The following is a 26,187-nucleotide window of genomic DNA, read 5'->3' as shown; positions in this document are numbered from 1 at the left end:
CCACCCTCCACCCAAAAAAACTTCCATCACTTGCTTGTATTTTACTTGGCATCCCAGGATTCTCCTTTGTAGACGTAGCTCTCACTGTGCATAAGGTTGGAGGACACGCACCCACCCACCCGCCCCATCACCACCACCACCACCCATCCTATGTCTATGCAGCTTGTTGCACTTTCACAGCATGGGTTGACTGCCCATCAGAGGACCCCCCCGACCCTCCATCTTCCAATTAAATACCATTGCCCACCCAGGATACCCAAATCCTCATGGTAAGGCATCCTGCTAATGCTACCGGTGTGAGTGTGTGCTTCGTGATGGACTGGCATCCCTTATTCCTGATATGGGAGGTGATAGATAAGCATTACCTCCTCATAACTAGTAGCCTCCCTGACCTAGTGACCCACCCACACTGGGTTGAGTTTCAGCTCCATTCAAGGTGACTGAGGTCCGTCTGTTTGGCAGACAGTCAGGACCTCTATTATTATATTCCGTCCAGGTGAGGGAGAGGGCGTCTAGATGCTTTGCCCGTATCAAATTACCGAAAAAGTTATCATCTGAATTTCACTCACCTCTGCAAAACCCTCACACCAGCCCACCCAGCCTCCACAGCTCTGACAAATCTGCGTCAGGGCAGAAAGAGACACCCGTCGCCGGCCCCGGCGTAATGTGAAATCCACGGCGACGTGGATATCCGGGGGTATCCTGGAAAAAGGCGATAACCCAGCTTTTTATGCCTCTTCTTAAAGCGCATTTTGAGCGCATTTTGACTTCACAGTACCGTCACCCGGGGGACAGATTTCCCCCGTCGCATTCCCGGACCCATCGCGGATGGCCGTGCATGCAATGCGATAACCGTTTGGCTGCAGTACTCCGCTGCCTTTCTGTGTGCTGGATCGCCACCTTTGTCGTGCGTTCTCTCTTCCCCCCCTCCCCCCCCAGCATGCCATGCGTGTTGTCATTCAGTCAGCTGCGGACTGTCCGTGGACGATTGTCATCTGTAAACATCGAGGCAATGACAAAAGTGTCTGTATGGTGACAGACACTCCAGGTTACTTCGTTATGACGAGAAAACTAAATAGGATCCCAGACAGAAAATAAACAAGCTATGCATGGAAAAGCGGTGATTTATATATGATCATTCAATGTTTATGCAGTCATTTTATTAAAGCAGAGGACAGGTAATAGATGAGGAAATGGCAGGGAATCCAACTAGAAGGATACAATAACAGGTAGGGCAATAACCTGTATAATTACAGTTTTTTTTTTTATCATGCTTGCAGAATAACTAACACAAACTGAAGCCCCCCCCCCCCCCCCCCCCCACCGTTGTTGTTTTTGAGTTTCACAGAAAATAATGAGTCTGAAAGGATGACCTCAAATATCAAGTGCCTACTTCTAGTTATCATTAAATGCTCTGGATCATCAAGGTGACATAGAGACAGGCACCTTCCCCCCATTTCTGTTTATCCAAACTTACCCTCAGCGGGGGGGCCGGGTTGGTGTTATCTTCGTTGATGAGTATGTTAAGGCTTCTGATCCATACATTTGTAAGATGATGTTTTGTAGGTGTTCTGGTGTAATATAAGAAACACCTGACAGAAAGGGGCTGTTTTATCCCACTAGGTTATAAAAAATAATTAGCAGATCTTATAATGCTGACAAACGTGCACTTATTTTTTTACTGGATTGATTGTTTGGGGTTTTATATAATTCTATATGAAACGGAGGAATTTCATCCCTCTGATCCAGGGACATGCACTAAGAAGCGTCCTGCTCCTGTAATCAAGAAGGGACAGAGTACAGGAAAGGACAGCGTGTATTTAGTGTCCGGCGTAACCCTACAGCCATTTTAGTATAATGTGCGTGCCAGTGGTCCTATTATGTTGTGTCTAATGTGTTGTAACTGGAATCGTGCCGTGGCCTTGCCGTTAGCCGCACCTCCAGCCATCCCAGCAGGGCTCTCGTATGCCTTTTAAGAGCCGCATAATATCGTTAATAAGTTTTATGTTTACGTGACTGAGGATCCCCGTATCCCTGGCCGGTTCCAAAGGCTCCGACTGTCCAACAAATCACCCGGCCCTCTCCATGGCGATGGTGGCGGGGGTCTCACATGCCCCCCCCGTCGTAACTCTTGAGGTCAGCGTGGCGACGGGCACTGCAGTAAAACACTTTCATACATAAGTGTCATTAAAGGACTATTGAATTTCTGCTGAGCTGCCTGCGCTCTGCTGCATTTCTCCGGCTCACCTTTAAGCCATCTCTATTTCAGGCACATCAAGCCGGCGATATGGTTCAATATTGCCACGGTAACTAAGGTCGGGGTGGTGGGCAGGTGGAGGGGGGGGGGGGTTGCAGGCAGAAGCATCGTCCCTGGAATCCCGCTCCGTGCCCCCTCGCCAATTTCCGAAGAAATCGGCTGTGGCCCTTAGCTGGACTTGCTTGGGCATCTTTGCCGCTGGGAGCTCAAATCCCTATGGCTCGACTGACAGCTGGGGGAGGGGGGGTGCGGGGCAGTGGGGGTCAAAGGGCATTATCTGACATGGGGGGGTAGGGAGCAGGGGAGGTAAATCCTCTGGTGGCGGTGTTGAATGAGCAAAGACCAGTGATTGAAACTGGCGACAGCCCGAGTCCTTCTCCAAGGCTTCCACTTGGGAGATGTTTCTGGTAGACGGGGGCCTTGCTGGAGCAAGAATTATGGGATTAACCCTGACCTAATGGTGGAGACTGTGCTTTTCACCGCGTTCCCTGCACCCCCCCGTGAGCACCTGCCATCCAAACAGGCGACGACTTATCGCATTCCAGCATCGGCGGGGATAAAGACTCACCCAGAAAAATGGCGACAAACGTCGGTGGATGTTGGCGAGCGGACAAATGGAAAAACTACACAAGCCTTCCGTCGCACCCTGAAAAATAAGACGTTAAATAAAGCGCATTAATCAAATAGCTAAACTGTGTCACTCTCAGGAGTGATTCCTTCGCTGATAGCCCACAACGTGATTTATAGACAAATCGTAACATTTTTCTCCAGCGAGATCTATACTGAATAGACTACATCTGTTCCGACCTCGGTACTTGCATGATAAAAGTAAAGAAAAATACACCCAAACTCTAAAGTGTTACTGTACAAGACAAATTTAAACTGATTTTATTGGAAAATAAAGCCAAATTGTGCAGTTTAGTGGCGGCAACATGAAATTTAGATCACAAGGTAGAAAGATAGCTGATGTGAAAGCAGGTGATTGACCTGCCCCTCCCATATGTCGGCCCAAATTTTTGCAGGAAATATATCTTTGCCCCCCGAATCCCCCCCCCGTCGCATCCTCCCTTGGCAATCACATAATCATTTTTAGATTTTCGCTGGGCGTGAGGAGTGTCACACTGACCTTATGGTCTGTTTGGACCAGCTATCCATCCCTTTCTCTTCCAACCACACATCCTAGCCAACAGAGGGGACACCCTGGATGGGATGCCAGTCCATCGCAGGACACTCACACTCGTTATTGGCAATTTAAAGACACCAATTAGCCTAACCGCATGTCTTTGGACTGGAAAGCAAAATACCTGGAGGAAGCCCAATTGACACAGAGAGAACATGCAAGCTCCACATATGGATTCAGTTGGCCAGTCCTGGGGGTGTGAGGCTGCAGCGTTACCCACTCAACCCCCACGCCGTCTGGATCAGGGCTGTATAACTGTCGCTCATATTTTTTTACTTGCGCTATGGAGGTGTTGGTAATTTTGTGCATTTTCAAGTTCATATTGTAACCAACTACAAAGAGCCCCATTAAAAAGCATCATTATCAGCAGAAACACAGGCAGCGCGGACAAAGGTTAGCAGCAGTCATGGCGGCTTCAGAAGTGTGTTTATTCAATTGACTTTTTATTTAATATTTGTTGTAGTTACCATTTGTGGTCTACAGGGGGCCCTAAACCTCACGGTCACGTATGCAGATGTGTTGTTTAAGTGGTGTTAAACGGCATCGCAGTTCAGGTACCCGTTAGGGACACATACCGTCGGATGTGGGATAAGTAATGTGAGGCTATATGACCTTCTTTGTCAGGCTAGGAAAGAGCCACCTGCAAAGATTTGCAGTATTTTATAGGGAATATTCTGGTTTCTTTGTCTTTAACCAAAGACACACAATATTGGATTAACCTTTGTTGAAGGAGACGACTTCATTATAGATCGCCTCGGGTGGCGTGTTTAAGCTTCTGGGTGTGTCCGTTCCCCTCGCCTATGTCCGTCAGATTAATCGAGCAAAGTCCCACAACCCCAGACGGGCCAGAACTGAGACGATACTAGACGGTCCGTCCCCCCGGCAGGTTAACGAGCGGAGTCGAAAAACCGCATCGAAAAAGCAGAAATTCGGCCTTTGTTTCCGCCTTTCAGAGGCCAGAGTCTTTCCCAGCGGGGGTCTGCAGACGGTATTGATCTTCATAAGGCCGCATTTCTGTTAAATAAGCCGTACAGGAGACGATAATGAAAGACACTGCCCCTCCGCGTGGCATTGTCTCCGCAAAGGTCCCCTCTGCATTAGAAATAGCTTGTCCCTGGCCGGACGAATCGATAAGGAAGGCCGTCTTTGACTGATTAAAAACTTTGCCTGGTCAGGTGACCCTGTATAACCAATCTGTTAAACGTCTATTGAGACTTTTCTCCCCCGTTTTTGACTCCAGAAAGCTGAGCCAGACCCGACTTTGTAAAATTATCCTGCAATTATCTCTCCAGAGGGAGGGTCATCGGTTGGGTAATGACTTCCCCTACTTCCTTTTGTTCAGTCCTGACAGGTAAAATGGAGCCTAGAACCCACTTTGGCTTTTCTCTTCCCCTCTGAGAGCGAGCGAGACGGAGGTGTTTTTCTTTTCATTAAGTGCAGCCGCCACAAATTCACCCCCCCTCCCACCCCTCCCCCCGTCTCATTTTGTCTGTCGGAGTACCGCGGACCCTCTGGCATCTAGCAGTGACATCGAGCGAAAGCCGGACTTAAGTGAAAATTTACTCTTGCAGACGAGCCCTTCTGTTCCCCCGGAAAAACACACACACACACACACACACACACACACACGAGTCTGAATAGACGGCAGGGGATTGGGAAGCAGGAAGAGTAATGTGCCTCAACAGACATCAGGAGGCTAAAGGGCTAACATTGCTGGGTTTCATTTTCACCTCGCCATTACGAGAGAGAACTCCCCCCCCCGCCTTCTCCTACCCCCCGTTTCGAGGGCCTCGAGGAGACGCTGACCTCCTACCTAATCGGCCCGCTGGACCTCCCCGTCCTAATGAAACGGCCCCAGTGCCTTGTGGGAAAAAAACATTAAATAGGGTGTGTCCTGATGCTAATAAGACAGGAGGCACCGCGATAGACCTCGGGAGACCGTTATACGATGGGCTTTAACGGTTGGCGGCAAGCTGTACATGTGTCTTGGGGGGGGGAGTTTACAGGCAGGGAATTAAATGGAGCACAGAGGACAATACAGCTGTAGCCTCCCCGCCCCCCACGAGGAAAAGAAAGAAGCTGAATCTTTCCCAAGTCTGTCGCCTCCCAGGATTCACGCCGTGACTCAGAGCTGAGGCTGCGTCGGGTTATTTTTGCCGGAGTAATGTTGACGAAAGCATGCAGGCGCGTTTGCGTTCGCAGAGTTGGGCGCAGAGATGCGGCGGGCGAGAAGGTAAGACGAGAGATCCGGACGGCATCTGCCGGCTTCCGGAGCAACACCCACCTTGACGGTCCTTCTTGTCCATCAAGGCCCGTAGTCAGCAGTTAGATTGCTTTATCTCCCCCCGTTAATGTGAAGGAAGGTCCCTAGTTCCATGTTTTTTTTTTTCCATTTATTTCCAGGTAGAGATTAACAGACTGACAGACAGGCCGTAGTTCTTCCCGAGGTCTAGCTCTACGCTACCTAAACAGTCCTCCACAGGAACGTGTCTATAAAAAATGCATGTTGACTGCGACATTTTATAACACTCCCCCATCTCATCGGGATTCCTTTGCTGTCACCAAGATGGCCGACAGTGCCAGCCGGCAATGACAATGACATTTCCAGTTTCCGTTCCTCTATCTCAAAACAATCCCATACATGGAATCTGTTCTCTGTATCCAAGCTAAATTAAATGTATAGCTCTTGAGTTTAATTGCCGGTTACTCATTAAGTGCGCCTCCTCTTTTTTTTTTGCTTTGCAGGAGAACCCTTACATGTGCAATAACGAATGCGACGCCAGCACCACAGAGCTGGCCCACCCGCCCGGCCTGATGTTCGACTTCGAGGGTCGAAACCCCACGACCTTCTGGCAGTCGACGTCTTGGAAGAAATACCCAAAACCACTGCAAGCGAACATCACCCTGTCGTGGAACAAGACCATCGAGCTGACGGATGACATCGTCATCACCTTTGAGTCGGGTCGCCCCGAGCAGATGGTACTGGAGAAGTCTCTGGACTATGGGAGGACGTGGCAACCATACCAGTTCTACGCCACGGACTGCCTGGACGCATTCACCATGGAGCCCAAAACGGTGCACGAGCTCACCCAGCAGACGATGCTCAACATCATCTGCACAGAGGACTACTCTAGGGGCTACGTGTGGAAGTACGACAAGACGGTGCGCTTCGAGATCAAGGACCGCTTTGCCCTGTTCGCTGGGCCACGACTACACAACATGGCCTCTCTCTACGGCCAGCTGGACACCACAAAGAACCTGAGGGACTTCTTTACCATCACAGACCTCAGAATAAAACTACTCAGGCCAGCCACTGGAACCACTATGGTGGATGAGAACAACTTGTCCAGATACTTTTATGCAATATCTGACATCAAAGTCCAAGGAAGGTAAGCCGTAATGTGAAGATCTGTCTTAACAGTCCTTTCCATGTTACGAAATCATCAGTCACAGATTTATGTTTCATGCATATAATGTCTTTCCCAACATGGTTGCTCCAAAGCCCATATCAATGAATCAAACAAGAGAGTCACCTACTGACATGAGAGTCACCTACTGACATGAGAGTCACCTACTGACATACAACATTTTAGGGTGACAATATTGTGCAAAAACAAAAGCCAAAGGATAAGATTGTAGAAGAAACAAGAGTCCATTTGATATGTAAGAATCAAAGGCGATCATTTGAAACAGGAAAGGAAACAAACCTCCATATTTTGACATAGAAGAATGAACCTCAAGGTCAGTGTTTCTCGACTCGGTCCTCAGGGACGCCAGCCAGTCCACATTTTTGCTCCCTCCCAGCTCCCAGCACACCTTGTGTTCTCGACTGGCTGGGAGGATGCAAAAATGTGGTCTGTCTGGGGGGGGGGGGGTCCCCAAGGACCGGTTTGAGAAACACTGCTCCGGTGGAACTGAGGTCGTCTAAGTGCCCAAGGCCCCCCAGGCAACGCTAACAATGAACAGGTGTGAAAGTTGCATGTCTCCCACGCGCGTCATGCCGTCTCTGGGCCATCACGCCATCTGTAGATCAGCCCTCTCTTCGGCCATCTGCAGGCCAGTCTTCAGTCTTCTACTGCGGCCTGCCACGACATGAGCTCAGCTGGTGTATGCCCCAGGTATAGGGCATCTGGACATGTGGAGAGGAGAATGACCCAGCAGGTCAGCATGGGTGGAGATACGCGGATGACAGGACAGTTCCACCAGCTGCCTTGTTTATGCTAGGCTAGGCTAATGTCTTCAGTCTGGATGGAGGAGCATCCCTCACATATGGAGGAAGCCCATTACATTGGCTAAGAGCCTTGTGACTGAAGGACCTACTATCAGCAGTCTTATATATCTGCTATTTAAAAATAACAATATCAGCCACTATTGTAATAAAAGCAAATATGATAATAATGCTCCTATGTTTCGAGCGTTTATCCAGTTTGGGGTTCAATGTGGAATATCAGTAATTCTTTAACATAAGCTTTTTATTAACGTAAGCGTATTATTCACGTAAGCTTTTTTATTAACGCAAGCTTATTCTCACAGTACACAAATATTTCTCGCAGGACCGGCGGTTAAACTGATGTGAATACATGCAGTTTTCCTGTGCCGTTGTACTCGATTGAATACAATCTGAAATCGATTTCTCTGTGGGTGAGAAAGAAAGAGAGAGCGCTAGAGAAAATGGGAGATTGTGCTTTTGCGTCCCTCATGTAAATCGTTTAGGAAAGTATACAGTAGCTGGCCGTATTTGTGTAATTCATAGCCGTGAGTGTGTGTTTGCGTGTCTGCGAGTGTCCATCTTAAAGTTGCGAGTGAAACTGTAGTATTTAAGCGATTTTAATCAATCTGAACTTTTTTTCATAATGAGCTTGAAATCCAGTGGTTTGAGTTTCACCCCGTTTTAAGCTTTTAGTTAGGAGCTAGATGCAGGCTAATGAATCAGAGAAGCGCTCCGTCGGCGCTGCGCTCCCCTTGATTAAGACACTTCTCAGCCGTCTCACTTAATTTGGAGACAGAGTCGTTCTGCAGCTGGTTAGGTAATGGGAGATATAAAAGGCAGGAGCAAATTCACCAGGGCACGACACTCGTGTCTAATTAGAGCCTGATGTGTGACTGTCTAAGGCGATGAGGGGGCGGGGGGGCGGCGAGAATATCATCCTTTATGGAGCGGCTGCCGTGCCCCGGTAATATCCTGAGGGGTTTAAAGAAAAAGAAAATCTGAGTCAGTAGGATTCCGTTGCTTGGCTTAAACTGCTTAATAAAATGGTGTTAGTGTGACTGAGATCCACTGTGCACGCTCGTATGCATCATAAACGCGTTGTTTCACGGAGTAATGAAATCGGCGCTGGCAGACGCGTACACGAGCGCGGCGTAGTTGGCGGCGACGCGCACGGGCGAGCGCGCTCCCCCGCCCGATTAAAATGCAGTAGGGTGCGATGGTGGATTTACAGCAATTACAGCTGTCCTTAATCAGAGTGCGACCGATGTTAGTGATTAGAAGCGTTTGCAGATTTCACTACAGCGGACACTGGGGACAGATTATTAAACGGGGATAAACTGGGAGATTATCCGTTATATCTTTTTTTTTTTACACGTCAGATTAAAGGGATTCTTTAAAACCATTTGTTTATTTAAATCTGACCAGTAGTTTTATGCATTATGTAATAGGATGGTTGAATGTTGGCTATTTGTAAGGCTTTGTGGAGGATTGTTCAAATTCTTTATGGCCGTACTTTGACTGAATGTACCTAAGGATGATTCTGGGTGTCTACAGACGTACATCCCTTTCAAAGATATTTTCCCCAAAGTCCCATTCGTGTGCTTGTTAACAATTCTACCACAGAGCTGCTGTTTTCCAAATGAAACCGGCAATGTTACAATGCTTTGTGAACAAAAAAAAAAAAAAATCGGGGAGTAATTTTATTACTTCTGTTGCTCAGTGAGGAATGGAAAATTGAGCTGAGCAGAGCTTGATTCCTCAGGCGTGCTGAGGACTGCAACATGTTAGTGTCACTGGGCTGCCTGAAAAGTGTTTCTAAAGATGAATTGGAGCAGGGGTGCCAAGGTTTAGGGGGTCCTATCACTTTAAGCTCGACAGCCGAAACGTCCGTCTGTTTCCCAAAGCGCTCATGCGGTGTCGAGGTGAGCCTGGAGCCTGGCAGGGGGAGCGGAGGGCACTGGGCTCGCACACTCCAGACAGGACGCCGGTACTTTGCAGGGCTCACATTTGCACAACAAGGGCAAGCAATGAGGACAGTCTTTGGACTCTGGGAGAAAAATGGGACACTGGGAGGCATCCCACGAAGACAGGGCACAGCGCTCACATGTGACTGAGGCAGAGGCACATGAACCAAGAAGCCTCCGACAGCCGCAGGGGTGTTGGGAAGGTTCGTTTTAGCGGAGGCCCCTGGGATGCAGCCTGGGTAAGCCTGTGCATTTTGGCAATCTGGACTTGAACCCACAACCGCAAGGTGTGAGATCACCGCGGATCGCAGAAAAGTTGTGGTAAAGAAACTGTGGTAAAGGAACTTTACCCTAGCATAGGTCAAATAAAGATCATGAACCGTCACATGCTCGCGTCAAAAACTAACAATTCGTTGAAGATTACAGCATTCTATTCATATCCTAACGCCTGTATCTTTTTTATTGCTAGACAGTTGTTCTCAGTCAGCTTACCTTTACTCGTTTATCCGAGGCGACTTAGACTAGATTTATCAATTTAGCTTTTATCCAAAGCAACATGCACTTGAGAAGGTAGGATCAGCTAGTTCCTGGTGCAGTTGGGTTTAAGGGGCCTTGATCAGAGATATTTCACTTTTGGGCTATCGCTGACCCCAGGGTTCCGATCTCAGGCACGGAGCCCTAACCTGCTGAGTCACACAGGCACTGCGGAGGCTGTGATAGTGGAGTAGCAGCAATTAGAGGGGCTATTAACTAGAGTGAGACTGGGTCCAGGGACGGATTACAGCTTACATACTCCCTGGGTTTTGAACCCATGACTTTTGCATTGTTAGTAGAGTGTTTTCTTTGTTGAGGTACAGGGCCCATATTCTTCCCTGGTCATTAAGTCGTGACCCAAAAAAGATGTTGACCGGGGAGGGGTGGGGGGCAGAAGACAAAAGAAAAAAAATTGGCAATTGGGATGGGGGGGGGTTGAAGGTTCTGTGAAAATAACATTCTGTAACCCCCCCTGAAAAGGGCCCCACAACATAAGAGATCCCCTCATTGAGAAAAGCCAGTATAAGAGATACTATACCAGTTTGAATTTCCAGTTACTGAGCCTTTTCAGCAGCCAAAGAGGTCATCTGCCAACAACTTCCAATGACAGGCAGGCTCTGCTAGTACTAGCAGAGTTACCATGACTGAGTCGCTCAGAGTCTCCGTGCCTGTACGGAACATGCCGACGCATTGGCCAGGAGAAGATTCACATCCCCTGAAAATATGCAATTTGGCACAACGCTGAACTAGCGCTTTTCCACAGGGGGGGATATCTGCCGTAATCTGACAGACTTCTGTATCCTTTCTGGTGCGGAGTGGATCCCACGGTTTTCTCAAACCGGGCTCGCCTGCAAGTGCCGCTGCCGTGTTTCAGGTGACGAAGTAGGTCACCGAAAAGGAGAAGGAATACAGATGCGGAAAAAGCAAACAAACAAACCATTCACAGGCCAAAAAAGCCGAGCGAAACCCCTCATTCTTTCTTTGTGTCGCTCGTCGCTATATTCTGACTAGATGCACCACGTCACGGAAAATGCTGGAATGGAGTAAATGCTGAGGTTCGGTCTGAAAACGGGGGTGGGTGGGGGGGGGATCATGCCGTCCAGCCCCTGTGGTGTCAGCACATCATGTCAGTCATGGAAAAGTCAGGAATCCACACATTTCTTCCTAATTACTACCGGACGACCTGATTGCTCGTCACTTTCCTTTTGTCGCGTAATACGATCAATGGCACGTAATTAAGGAAGCAAGGAGATGAGCTCCTTCGACAAGCAGCCCAACTCCTCCGCCCCCCCCAGAGTGTCTGACTGCTGGGCTGCCCCTCAGGAACTACCAAGAATTACACACTGAAGACTTTCTGTTGAACTCGCTCATTCCAGGAGGCAATCAGTTACCACTGGTCAAATAACACCGGTTAGTTATCTGTAATGGACCGGAGCAGGTAGAATGTGAGATTGGATTATCGGACGTGGGTTCTGAGCGTAGCGCTTGCGGATGGCGGCGTTCAGGAGAAGCTCAGCGAAGGCCCCACATCACAGGGGGTGACTGCTTCAGCCAAGACACTGGGTCACGCACACGCCGCGTCCCTGGCGCCGGTCCATAGGGGAGCTGTATCACACACTGGCCAGGATGACTTGGCTGGCTGCTCCGCCAGCGCCTCCTAGGGACAGTTCTGGTGTACTGCTCCTCAAACCAATGGCCAAAGTCCAGGGACTCCCCACCTCCCTCATGACACACTGGCAGCCAATTTGTTCAGACAAGCTTTAATGACTGAACTGTAAACAAAATAAGCAAGAAAATGTAAAAAAGGAAAAACACCAATAAGTCCAGATGGCTGTTATCCTCTTTAGATTCAACCAACCTCTTAATCGCTGCTATAACTTCTTTTTTTCTGATTTCCTTCCATCCATCCATCCATCCATCCATCAACTTCTTATTCTATTCATACGAGTGTCACAGTGACTAAAACATACAGTAAAAGTTTAAACGAACATAAGAACTAGAAAGATGGTTTATTTCCATTTGTATCTCCAGTTTGTCACAGTCTGGAATGTAAAATGGCAGAATCTCTAATTCTCCCTTCCACAATAACATATTGTATCTGTACCCCTGGCCCTTTCAATGCGAGTGTTGATCTTGACCAGCATGTGGCTAATTTGGCTGACAAATAAATATTTATGCAAACGGCATATTTTAAAGGCGAGGCGTAAAACTTTTCGTTCCTATAATGGCAGTGAACCCAATCAGGTGAATTGACCGCACCTCAATAGCAGGCTGCACTGCAGCTGCTCAGCGATCCCCTTGCTGATACGTCACATCGCCGTTTAGCAAACGCCGCTGTATAAGAAATTTGAAAAATAAGGAATTTCCGTCGGCTCCCATAAGGCCTTTCCGGAATCCAATTCCATTTCCCAGCCGGAAGTTTGCTACGAGAAATGAAATGAAATAAACATTTGGGGTCTTCGGACTGAAGGGGGACCAGTAGCTCGCTTGTGTGGCAGAAATGGTCACAGGCTACCGGGTCCTGTCTCGGCCTGGGGCTGTATTAAGATGCGCGATGCATTATGGGGGATCCTGTGACTCCTGTGTCATGTCCCTCACCATATCTCCAAGATACATACACCCTAAAAAGGATGGGATTATGGGTACATACCGGTATTATGTCATTACCATCTGACATACACCCTGTAAAGGATGGGATTATGGGTACATACCGGTATTATGTCATTACCATCTGACATACACCCAAATGTACATACATGACATTCAGCCTTCCAATATCCTTACATTCATCTGACCACCTTCATGATTCTCCTGGCGAAGGTTGCAGTTAAAAATTTTGCATATTTTACTCGTACATTTTTACGGAAACCCAGCTACGGACTGATATCCCGTCCCAGTTGCCCCCCCCCCCGTCCTGTGCTGCTTGGGATAGGCTGCATGTCCACCCTGTACTGGAAAAAGTGGTCAGAAAACAGATGGGGGGGGATTATTATGCAAGATCATGGCATCTATAATTTTTTTCTCCTGAAGAAACAATTCAGTTTCCATTCTAGACTAAATGAAAAGAGAATGAAACAAAACTGACTTTTAGCTGGTATTTGTGTTTCCTTAAGGCTCCCTATGACCTCTGCTCAGCGACGGTTGTGCATTATCACCAAGACGCTGAGGCCTCGTCTCCAGCAAGGGAAACTGCACCTTACAATTAAAGCTCGTCTCGGAGCCTCGGCGTCGGCTTTAGGAGCACAATCGACTCTGACATCCAATTCATCATCCCGCGCTCTCATTATCCACGGACGGTACTTCCCGTCGTCACCTCCGCGGGACAATTTAACGCGCGAAAACCCGCGGCACAGCCGCTGGGGGCGGAGCTGAGGCGCAGAAGCTCAAGGTTGAGGAAGGCCGAGCCTTACCCTGTGCGACGTTCCCGCCGGAATTCCGAGTCTCCTGCCAGAGCACGTCCGGAACGGGTGTCTGTTCCGCGTCAGAGGTCATGCTGGCGGAGTGTGGTGATGGTGCGAGGCTTTGCACGCCATACTTTCAGAGACCCACAGCGGTGTGTGTGTGGGGGGGGGGGGGGGGTGTTATTGCCGATTTTCCATCCCTGTTTTCAGCCTTGCTGGGTGGAGTTCCATCCCTTCTCTGTTGAACCATAAGGCCTTCAAATTCATTCATAATCACCAACCCCTCCCATCCCAAAGAACTCCATCATCTTACCCTATCCATTTTCACAAGTTCTCCTCCATGGGCTCACCAATCACGGCCAGGGGGCGGGACCTCTCAGTAGCCGTCTGTTAAGGTGTGAATGACAAATAGATGATAAATGAGCCTGGCGCCGTATCTGCCGAGCAGGTCTGTTAACCCTGCCGATGGCTCGCTTGGCTCTGTGAGGCCCCCCCAGCCGCCCCCCCTGCCGACATCGATCCCCAAATCCCACGAGCGGGAGAATGTCATGAGGAATCAATTTCAACGGGAACAGATGTACGGGGAGTGTTACCCCGCCGAGATGGAAGATGGCATCGGAATTTTCAATCTTTGATGCCATTTGTCCCGAAGGCAAGATTTAATATGGAAACAGCTCAACAAGTGTCAAAATGAGAAAACAGGTTTATTTGCCCACGGTCGAAAAAGTTTTTAACTGTTTATCAGAAAGGGATAGGGGGCTGAATTAAGCTGAACTGTGCCTCCACGTTACTGGATGCCCGGATAAGGAGGATCACCTCTGTTTTGGCTGTCCCCCTCCCCCGTTTACCCCCAAAAATAATCACCTAAAGAAACATTAGGCTATACGCCCCCCCCCCCCCCCCCCCCAACAGGGGCGTGGTTATAGCAAGTTGACAGCCCATGAAAATCTGCCTCACTAACATATCTGCCCAACATGGACTTAACAAATTCCCACCCTGTTGACCGGCGGCCGTAGAGTATGACCGGCCGAGCCCAGATAGTGTGAAGGTGGAACCTGCAGGATCTGCGGCAACATCATTGATATGAGGCAGCTGAAGGGGGCGGGGCTACTCCCAGCTGGTCCAGCAGACGCTCATCACAGGTGGACGTGCTGGCTGCCAATCGCATCCCTCCTCCGTCGTTTAATTAGCCCTCATCAGCGGCTCGGATCTGTAAATAATAAATGAGGGAGTGGAGATACATACATATAAACTATCCCAGAGGCGAAATAATAATCAGGAATATAAATGTATCCTGTAGCTCCAAAAATAAACTGTTTTTTCCTACCCTCCAAAAAATGCATGAATATATGAATGCGACAGCAGGCATGATCTGCCCTGACTTATTTGTGAGGTTTAACACGGCTGCAATAACGTCACTGTGTGCACAAAAACGCACCATCCCTGTGTTAATGAAAGCCAATCCTTGCCAGCCAATGAGCAGCCAAGTTGCACATGCACCATAAATCCAACCTTTTTCCTCATTTAGTCCCCTGTCCATACATTTCCGTAACCTTTTATAGGATGGTTGCAGTGAAAAGTGTGTATTATTTTTTTCGGATAACGATGTCAGTGACAGTGCTAAGCTTTAAGCATCAATCTCACGTCACAGGCTGAGCCCTGACCTTTCCGGCTTAGTGGAGATCAGATTAGATGATTATCTCTTATGCTGCTCAGAGAATACACAGCCGCCAGCCTGTGGCTGTTTATGCAATGACACTAGTAATTCTCAGTCATGTTACCGTGACGTTTCTGCTTCAGCGGGGACGTTAGACGCCTATTATCACGCCGTGCTCTGCAATCGACACAAATTCTCAGTAATAAGCACCTCTGACGATACAGATACAGGCCTTGGATACCGATGATCTGTTCCAGGGCTGCAAAAATTCAGATTTTGTTCGATCACTGTGGAGAAAGCCAGCAGGAGGAATTAAATCACAACGTGTACCATATTTTCTGGTGGTTTAAGAAGCTAAATTTATTTAATGTTAAATTATAAACATTCAGTGGGACTGATTTTACTATTGTGTTAAATTATTTTGGTAAGCTGTGTAACACCATACTCAGGTGAATTTTAAAATTGAACCAAAAATCGCGAAAGCTTTAAGTTTTTAGCATTCAGTAGGGGCGTTATGAAGGGCCGCGTTGAATGCGAGAGAGGGCCGTGAGTGCGCTGTGAAGGTTGACTCAGAAGGTGGGATTCAGGGGATTTGTGTCCAACAGTCGCCGTGTAGGATGCGGCCAGTAGATAATTACGGTCCAGCAGACTAGCACTGGGGCGAAGACCTTGGAGGGGGTGTGTCAGTGGTTTTGAAAATACACAGGCAACAGGCGTCTGGCCGCCCCCTGCCATGCTTCACAAATGATGAAAATCAGGACTGTTTGTTCATCACTTAAATACCTGCTATACTTGATTAATCTGCTTTATCTCGACATAATAACCCCCATTGTCGTTCCCTCTGGAAAAACTTTTTTTTCCACCTGTTTGTAAACAGGCTAAACAGTTAAGATGGAGGGTACGTCACGCTCAAGGCTGGTTCATACTTCTCCACATTATAAGACGTGTTTGCCTCCACGGACAAATGCCTGCTGCACTCTTGTGTCTGCACAGCGGACTACGCGCAGCTCTGGGCACACTGCGCACGAACGAGTCGCTAGGGTCCAATTTAAACACCAACATGGATGCTTTCGACGAGCGTTGGGGTAGTTTGGAAACCCTACAGACTATTTACAAAAGGTAATAAAACTTATATACATGTAAATCCGTGTGCAGGCTTGTCTCCAGCTGACTAAAGTTGACGACCCTGCGAGTCGACTCTCTGAATTTGGAAAACAGAGAAACAGACACAAACCTCACTACTGTTTGTGTGCAGGGAATATCAGATTAATAATTAATATTATTATTAATATTATTAATAGAAATATAAATACAATGTGTTGCGCTTATGTGCAAAGTACTTGGCTTGACCAGAGAACTATGAACGTTTCCATGTCACTCCGAGTAGATGTGTGAGTGTTGCGCTGGTACGGAGAAGTATGAACCAGCCTTAACGCTTCTGAGACCTCTGAGGTCTTGACTGTCAGTCGTCTGGGGTCTTTATCCCCCCGATAAGCAGGGGAACCTCCTCCTTTCGACAACAGATAACGACCCGCTGAATGGGAGCGGCTTCCTGCAAACCCAGCGCGTTCTCAGGCCTCATCATTCTACATTCACCTCACTCCCTCTGTTCCACTCCCCCTCCCTCCAGCCTGATCAATCTTGCATACAGCTCAGACAGGCGTGCTGCTGCCTTCTCCGAGTCCGAAGAAGAAAACAAACAAACGAATAAAAAAGAAACGCCGTCCCCCACAAAGGTATCAGACATGTCCTCCTTTGAGGGGATTAGAGTCAGTAAGGCGGTTCTGACTTCATACGTTGATTCTTATTGAATCGCGCTGTGAAATTAGCAGTGAAGACAGAATCTGTGATTGAATTTTTATGTCCCGGGTCGAGGCTGGAGAGCCGGCGCGCTCTGAATGACAAGTCACCCTTACGGATCGTCCCCCAGAATTGGAAACCGCACGCCGGCTCAGGTGTCTTGTGGAGCCGAAAGCCTGATAAAATCTCCGGATGTCACTGATATGAATAAAGAAATAAGTTCATCGCAGGCCTCGCCAGTAAGGCGCCTGGCCAAGGCTTTACAGCGTCTGAACATGATTTTGGTGAATTACCATTTAAATCTGAGAGGAAAAAGTGCCAGACGTGAATTTATCCATTTAAAGTAGAGTTATTGCACGTGTGTGGCTTACGTTGTGCTTCTGTCTCTTCAGAATCATCACTGTGCTAACATCATGCTAATATGCTAAGAATATCTTAAGTATAATTAAACATCTGGGGACTGGCATTCTATTCTCCTCTTGTATCCTGTGCTTCCTGTAATAGACTCGAGGCCCTCAGAAGCTCTCTGCTGGATATGCAGTTAAACGAAACAGATGCGTAATTAAGCATTTTGACTAACACGTTAGCTAACAGGTAATTTTTAATTTTTACTCCACTAGCTCTTTGTTGATTTCTAATCCTACCAACTGCATACCCTCACCATGCAGAAGTCTTAATGAGCCAAACAGGCTGTGTCCAGTCGCATTCTGTGACCAAATGCAAGTCAGAAATGAAAACGGCACCAGGACTTGATCTCGATAGCGCTGAACGGCCATTCCGCTAATGCTTTGCTACCGAGCTGTCGTCACGGTGACGGCCTGCCCATTTATCACGCTGAGGACGGCCGGGGGAGGCTCGAGGTCCACCCAAGACGTGGCTATACCATAATTTAGGGTGGAATGTAAACAGGATGGACACATACAGTAGCTGCTCTTTTTAGTTCCATTTTCACGGCCTGCTAACCGCTAAACCAATCAGTGGCCTGCCAAGCATTATTGACATTTAGTTTTGTAATTGGATTTACATGCCGCTTGACTAACTTGAGTCAGTGCTCATGCTTTTCTTTCAATTAGCAATGAGATATGCTAAATGCTGACACAGGCCATTTACTTACAGAAAACCCAACCCGCTTTATTAACGAACTTGATTACAATAACACCTGCTTATGTAATTGAAATTAATTTCTACTTGCTTGGCTCAATCAGAGGCCACACTCAATCTATTAGTTCCCCCCATTTAGGTCTGTCTGCTGCCCTATTTTGACAGATGAGCGATGTTTTACAGCATCGCTATGATTCTGGGTAATATTCAGTCAAGTGCGGCTATCTTTTCGTGTCAACGTTTGGGCTTGTCTAGCCGGTGGGGCTGGGTTAACTGGCGAATTTCTGGGGCGCTCATTTCGAGCAAATCATCGTTCCATTATCAGCCAAGCATTAAAATGCCAAATGTGATTAAAAAGGAAGACTGTTTAAAAATGTGATCGCGTTGCCCAGTGATCAATCAAACAGGTTTTGTGAAAAATTCAGGTACGACCATGGAAAACCATTTAAATAGGAAATCTAGATGCGTATCGAGCCTGCACTGGATATGTAGTTGTAGAAGATGGATGGATGGATAGATGGATGGATCAGTTTAGACAAATATTGTCTCTGTTGCTATGTAGCCTATGCAATAAGCCAATTATTTCACATAAACATGAAACTGGTGCTAAATGTAGAACCATTTAAGGGAAAAGAATGGCATTACCCTACAGAGCCATCAAATTTTCCCCAAATTGTCTCCAAGCCTGAATGTCCATTTCACCAGCCCAGTAACATGTAGCTATAGTTGTAGTTGCTGGGAATGTCAAATCAGTCCGCCTTGTCTTTACCAGTCTGAAGGTCTTCCTGACCTGTGCCTCGCTGCATATTTTATTCCCCATTTAAAGAACCGTTTTAACTGAGGTTTTGCGGGCAGTTTTGAATAATGGCGAACGGATCTTAGCCGCATTCAAAAAAAACGCTTAAGGACGACCCTAAGAGCGCTATGGGGGAATAAATTCCAGCCTCGTGCAGCTTGTCACAGAGGAAACATTAAAATACAGCCCAAGTAAGTTCTTCCCCTGCAGAGAAAATGTTATAAATCCACAGCAGAGTGAAGCCGGCGCCTTCCCCTCGTCCCCCCTTCCTGAATCATGCTCTCAGCCTAACACGTTCAGAACATTTCAAATGAAGCTAAGTTCAGGTGTCATATTGAATGAGACGGGAACTCTGCTCTGACAGGCTCAGACTTGCTACCGCTTCAACGCAAAGAGGGGAAAAAAAGAAAAAAGGAGACTAGCGATTCCCCAGAGTTAAAAGTGCTTCTTTGTGCTTTTTGTCTTATTTTTCTTTCCTCGGCATAGGTAGAGAAACTTTTCTTGCCAAGTAAAACAAAATAAATAAATAAAAAAATCGGAATGAAAGTCCCTTACTGTAAGCCACACCTGTGTCCTCTAGCTGAACTGGATGGAGGTTCTGCTCAGAACCCTGATAAAACTTAGCCTAAAAAATAAAACGAGCTAATGAATAACAGCCGTTTCCTCAGATTTAAAGATCAAAAGGGGCACAAAAAATTTAGTGTTTGGAGTAATTTGTCGCGTCGTCTCCGTCTTCCCTGCAAACAACTGATTTGTTCTGAGCTTAAGGACGCAAGTGTTTTACATAGTAATCTAGTCTTTACGGCCAAATCAATTAAAATCGAAGCATCATCAAGAAGCAGAGATTATAGAAGTCATTTACCAATTTGAGAGATTTTCAATAGCATTGTTTAGCGTCAGTCCATACGATTTTATGATTGGATCGCAAACCTATAATATCTAAAAAAGAATATCATGAAAATTAAATGTTAATAAATGCCATCCAGTGACATTTTGTACAGTATTAAAATATCTTCATTTATTCAGCTGATGTTCAAGAATATTGTTTTCCTCCCATCCCAAACTTTAAATTATTAATAATCGAGAGGAATGTGGAAAAGGGCAGCGAGTCAATTAAAATTAATATATTTCCAGCGGTTTCCGTAATATCTCCATCCAATGTTGACCGTGTACGGTGTGGCTGAAGATTTCCTGCGCCTTGCAGTAAATTAACCGAAGGGACATGTGCGGAGGAGACGTGTCAGGAAAGGCGGATCGCCCCGCTGCCTCCACATCTCGCCTAGTCTGTAAGTAATCCGATCGTAACCTTTCTCCTTCAAAATCAATGCCCAAATTCAATGTTTCGAAGTTAAAGGTGTGGAAGGCAACGCGTCTCACTCCGTAAGCGCAAAAGAAGACTTCTGCTATGGATATCTTTCGAAATAACCCCGCACGTGAAGCGTATCCCTATGTGACTGGCTGTATTTTTGATATTCCTGGTCTGTACCCTCACTGTGTCTGTAAAATGTGAAACGTATCTCTCAATTGCATTTTATGTCGTTTAAATAATGCAGCAGTTGATTGGGGAAGAGTTATTAATAGGACTGTCAATGATTTATCACAATAAAAGCCCCTGCTGGAACAGTCATGCGTCCCGGCGGTTTCCTCAGTAGGATCTCTGAATAAAAGCACTCTCTGGTGGTCTGGTGACTTTTATCTCTCGCCCTTTTTCTTTCTGGCAGCGTTACTGGGGCCCTTTCATTTTCATTCTCAGCCTCAATTGTTACTTTATTGCAATTACGTTTTTCCACTGGGGCAATTGTGAATTAATTCTCTTTTAGGGGACTTAATAACAGCAAAGCTACAGAGAAAGTCAAGCAGAGACATTATGCGTCGTTTATATCCATATATTATATATATATATATATACACATACACACACACACACACACACACACACACACACACACACACATATCCATCTCCCATAACTACTTCCCCAGGGCAGGATCCTGCTGATCCCTGGAGCCTATTAAAGGACTCAAATGATGGAGAATGAAGGGGGACACCCAGGGTGGGATGCCAGTCCATCACAGGGCACATTCACACATCACAGTCTCACACTCTGGGCAACAGAGAAACCAGTTCAGCTACACTCATGATTTTGGAGACTGGCAGAAAGCTGCAGTGCTATGGGGGAGAACATGGAGACAGGACACCCCCCCCCCTTTACATTACATTATTTTATATATTCAAGGGCCTTTGTAAAGTGCTGGTCCCTCTGACTGTTAAAAGTTTGGACACGCTAAGGCACCTACAAATAAGGGTGACAGTGTCGCATCACATGACCTGACCACCTGACCTAAACACAACGGAAATGGTTTTGGGAGGAGTTTCACCAGAAAGTGAAGGAAAAGCAGCCAATGAGAGCTCAGCATATATGTGGGGCCTCCTTCAGGACAGCTATACAGTAAAAGCATCCCAGGAGGCCACCCCATGGAAAATGGCGTAGGGGAGACAGTAGGGTCAGCTGGTCACTGGAGCAACTGGGGTTAAGGGTCTTGCACAAGGGCCCAATCGTGGCATCGCTCTGGCGACCCAGATATTTGAACCAGCAACCTTCTGAGTCCCACCCCCGAAAAATGATTATGTTTTTGCTTAATACAGTTTTGGTTAGTATATAATTCCATATATGTTATTTTATGTTTTTGAAATCTTTATGATTATTGTAAAATGTAGAGAATACTACAAATAAACCTTGCTATGGGTAGGCGTGTCTGACTGGTTTGACTGGTACTGTATATGTGTATTTTATATTACCTTTCACCTAGTATAGGGTCTTGGGGGCCCTGGAGCATAACTTAGGTTGCAAGGTGCACCTACCGAAGGTGGTGGGTGGCGATCCTTGGGGGGGCAGACGATCTCGTAGCCATGCCCCTGCATGATTGGCCACCCCATACATGAGCATATATATATTTATATATATATACATAAAATACAGGAAGATGGTGTCTTGCTCCATGCAGTCGCTCCTCGCGGTCGATAATTCATGAGCGCTGATTCCCTCCCGCCTCATTTCCTCCCCGACAGGTGCAAGTGCAACCTTCACGCCAACAGCTGCGTCTTCAACGAACACAAGCTGACGTGCGAGTGTGAGCACAACACCACCGGCCCCGACTGCGGCAGGTGTAAAAAGAACTACCAGGGCCGCACCTGGAACGGGGGCTCCTACCTGCCCATCCCCAAGGGGACGGCCAATATCTGTGAGTACAGGCCCCTCCCCCTTCGCCCCAAACCGCTGCCATGGCGACTGACTCATCTCAGGGGTGGGTTGGCGCTAATGCAAAAAAATAAATAAATAAATAATATGATCAAATAATATTATTAAATCGTAGGCATGTTAAGATGCTGGACCGATTTGTGCAGGAATAAAGGAATTTCCATCTCCGGCCGGGTGTTAGACGCTGATATATCAACATGCCTTGCCAGGGATTTCGAATTATCAGCATGCACCTGTCAAAAAGCTTAGCGAGACTGAGACCTTCGTGTCGAGGAGCGTTAACTATGATTAGTGCGTAGAGCCGGTCGTGAGCGGCGTGTTTAAAGTCCTCGACGCATTACTCAGGCCCTAATATGCACAAGGGGGGGGGGGGGGTGGATTTAGACTTAGTTTAAGGCAGATGGGCCTCCCGCACCTGTGCTGCAAGCGTAACGTGGCAGGTGTTACGGCGGTGAGGTCTCAGGGAAGCTGCGGGTAGGGGCGTTGCTGAACCTCTGCGTGGGGTAATTAACCTGAGCCGCCCTGTCGGAACACCCAGCTGTATATATGGGTGGAATTTTAGGCCGTTTTGGCTGAAATGATCAAGAAAATAACATCGGTTTATTGGCTTACATGTGTCTGCGGGCCAGAAACTAGTGCAGAAATATTTTGATGACCCAGTAAATGCATTAACAACCTAATTTGCATACTCCCGCTTCATAATTTCATACCACTATTAATTTCTTGGCAAAATTATAAACGGATAAAAGTAAACAAGGCAAGACAAAGCTCGCGAACAACACGCCATCAGTATGTGTGGATCAAGTCAGGCTTAGAAGTTCTGGTTTCCAAAGATCCGTAGACATTGGTTTAGCCGGTATTTGCGAAGCATTACGCTCCACCTCAAAGCATTGTGGGTAGTCTCACTGTCTGTGAATGTTTATGAATATATTAACCTCTGAATTATTAAGTGAGTGTAATTAGGAAATGGATGGGCCGGTGTTCTGCGGTGAGCAGATTCTGTCCAGGCAGCCAGCCCTGCCACTGATTGGCCTCCGCGTCTCATGTCCTTCCGAGGATCCGCACGCCATCTTCTTTTATCCCCGTCCTAATCTTGATGGAGATCTGGCCACATCTGTCAAATCCCTGGATCCAGGCAGGGGGGCTCATTGCCTTTTTGAATCTAATGCAGCCCGTAATTCCAGCTCGGGGGCCGACGCGCCGGCACCCGGCTCCATCCAGATGGCAGGAGACGGGCACAGGAGCTCCCAGAATGCCGAGCGTGCTCAGGAGCGAAGCCTCCGCCGATACATCCGCGCCATATGCTACCGCGGCAAGGCCGGCGCGACACTTCACGGGTCTGGGCCAGAGATGAAGTGAAAAGCGAGGAGGAGAAATGTGCCACGTTCACAGGGAAACTGCCACTTTCATCCAGGAATATTTATTTATTTAGCAGCTTTGCTGCAGTGTCTCACAGAGTTGAACTGGAATGGGTTTCAGCAGACCTTTTAGTGTCAACACAAACTCTCAGAAAAAGAAGACTATCTATATCCCTTTATCTCTATATCTTTATAACTAGATAGATATATTATCCCTCTGAGCAAAGGCGTTTTATGAATATCGCAGTAATGACACGGCAGAGGTTAGAACTGGGATTGACAGCCCGTTATTAAAATCCAACTGCGGGACGCATCTGCTCCGGAGTTATGAAGATCAGGCTAAGCGCATAAAAGTGCAATATTATGACTTGTCGGAAAGAAATGTATAATGCAATATGGCCGCGAGAGGCGGCGATGGTAACCCCTTCCTGGAGCTGGCAGTCTGGAGGTATCCCAAACATGATCTGTAATTTTAAAAACAAATCACGACCACCCTCATGCGGCCCTCGCCGCCAAGATATTAAACATATGGCGCTCCTATGAAGACAAATTAGCTTGAAATATGAATTGGATTACTGTTTAATAGCCCTTTATGGTCATCTGTTATGTAGTCACCTGAGAAAAGTGTAATAAATCACCGTGGTACAAAATTATAGTCCGGCTCTTCTGTGCATATGTGTACCAGCCATGTGAGTACAAGACGCTTTTAATCAAACCGCTGTGTAGGTTTACCGCGGTAAACGGCCCGCCGCTTTTTCAGTTTGTAGAACTAGCCGATGCATTTCAAGGGCTTTTTTTAAAATCTCAGACTGAATTAATTATATTTATTGCATCAATTGCCCTTGTGTACATACACTTCACGGATTACGATGGTCCATGTTACGATATTTCGACTTCACAACGGGTATGATTATTCAAAAAACACTATTATAAAATAGGCTTTGTGTTGGTGATTTTGCCCGACTGTAGGCTAATGTAAGTGTTCTAAGCATGGTTAAGTTAGGCTAGGCTATGATGTTTGTTAGGTTAGGTGTACTGTGTTAAAATGCATTTTCGCCTTACCGTAGGTTTATCCAGCAGGATGTTGAAAAAGTCACTACTGCAAGGATGGAGGCCTGTCTGGGTGGGTGGAGTGGGGTGGATTAGTAGATCCAAAATAGGAGGCCCTTCAGAATTGCTTCCTGTCTGCCGTGGGGTCTGAACGAGTGCTCCACATGGGGTCAAAGCCCGAATTCCTGACTGCAGGATTCTGCGCCTATATCAGTAGGTTAGCGGCCTTATATGATGTTATCGGCTTGATGAGATGATCTATTCCTCATAAACGATCCGTTCCTCTTGATCCAAAAGGAAAAGTACAGCGTCAGTGGAAGCTGTCAGATCGAAATGTCTTTCATGAAGTTAGTCGAAAACTTGAAACCGGCAGAACTTTTGCGGGGATCGTAACATGTCAGCAAGTAGCTAGATTGAAGGTGGATTGAAGCCCATTTCCTGATTTGACTGGGAAACGATAGGGCATTGTGGGTAATGAGAAAGACGAAAGGGGGCTAATTCCTGATGTCCGAAGGCGGGGGCTGCTATTAGACCTCTAAGCAGGTTTTTTTTTTACCCATTTATACAGCCGGCGAAGTCGCTTCGGATGAAAAAGCATCGGAACAAAAGGCGAACAGAAATGTCTCAGAACTGAGAAGAAGGATTTGAGAGTTTGAGTCATATGTTAAATTTGAGATGAGCTGGGGTGGGGGGGGGGGGGATCAGGGCGGGGCATGTGCTGACAGGTAAAAATCATGGACATCACCGGCAGTTTCGATTCACAAAAAAACATTTTTTAATTAGTACACACGGTCCCAGCTGCCAGGTGCCTTACCGCAGCACGACATCGTTATTCATCCCAGCGGCGTGATCCCACTGCTGAAAATAAAGACGGATCTCCGCCCTCTTGGTTTTACAGGGCTCTGTCGCGAAAATTAGCAGCGACATATCAATCAAAATAAAAAAGTCTGATGAACCGGGATTATCGTTCCCATTGTCGTCGGCAGTGAGAGTTAGATAGGGGCAACCACAGCCTCTCTGTATCAGAGGAAGGCTGTTATCACGCCTGTGTAATGGAGTGTCACTGGCATGTTTATGTACTTCCCTCCGAAGACCTTACTCAGTGCTCCGGACCAGTTAATGAGCTTTGTTTTCCAGCACAGTCGTCTTCTTTCTTTTAAGAGGGTGTTGATCTCAGTCCCTGTTTTACGAGCATCTGGAGAGCTTGTAAAAGGAGCCATAAGCCCAGGTGTAGTGATTAGGTCTGCCTCACCCATTCCCCCTCCCTCACCATGAGTGCATGGCGCTCCGGTCCGGAGTGGGGGTACAGTTGTACACGGGCCACTCCTACGGCCCCCTTGACATGCCGCCAAGGTCTCCGAACGCCAAAATGCGGTAATATGCCAACCCAGATCGTAGCATCTATGCAAGGGTGCAGAAAGCGGAGGGGAGCGTAAACAGGGGCCATAATTGGATCGTACTGGGTTAAGGGCCCCGATATGATATGCTTTGGCGGTGCCCGACATTTCACAGCGGTACTCCCGCACACATCATGCCCAGAGTGTCAAGATAAGCAGTAAAAAGATGGATGGATCTATTTAGACACATGGGCTGTTGCTCTCAGTCTTTACTTGATGTTCC

At 47.2% G+C, this 26,187-nt stretch overlaps 1 protein-coding gene and 1 long non-coding RNA gene across 7 annotated transcripts in view; one reads left to right on the top strand and one right to left on the bottom strand.

The window, feature by feature from the left end:
• Positions 1 to 26,187, top strand: part of LOC125716937 (netrin-G1) — a 74,800-nt gene that overhangs the window by 30,469 nt on the left and 18,144 nt on the right. For all 5 annotated transcript variants that reach the window (XM_048989799.1, XM_048989802.1, XM_048989800.1 and 2 more), the window contains exons 3-4: positions 6,183 to 6,826; positions 21,970 to 22,142. In XM_048989799.1, the coding sequence (XP_048845756.1) occupies positions 6,183 to 6,826; positions 21,970 to 22,142 (817 nt within the window). The remainder of the gene's footprint in view (positions 1 to 6,182; positions 6,827 to 21,969; positions 22,143 to 26,187) is intronic.
• Positions 1,332 to 25,218, bottom strand: LOC125716938 (uncharacterized). Of its 2 annotated transcripts, none has more exons than XR_007384440.1 (6): positions 24,580 to 25,218; positions 14,602 to 14,756; positions 13,860 to 13,933; positions 13,556 to 13,784; positions 2,826 to 2,903; positions 1,332 to 2,155 (listed from the first exon to the last, which is right to left on the bottom strand). It is a non-coding gene; the product is annotated as an uncharacterized LOC125716938 (long non-coding RNA). The 2 variants fall into 2 exon arrangements; XR_007384441.1 differs by having other exon boundaries at positions 14,542 to 14,756; positions 24,580 to 24,709.

Source organism: Brienomyrus brachyistius, chromosome 21 (genome assembly GCF_023856365.1).
Source record: "Brienomyrus brachyistius isolate T26 chromosome 21, BBRACH_0.4, whole genome shotgun sequence".
Classification (NCBI taxonomy): Eukaryota; Metazoa; Chordata; class Actinopteri; order Osteoglossiformes; family Mormyridae; genus Brienomyrus; species Brienomyrus brachyistius.
Note: the sequence above shows the minus strand (reverse complement) of the source record. Positions and strands in the feature narration are given on the sequence as shown.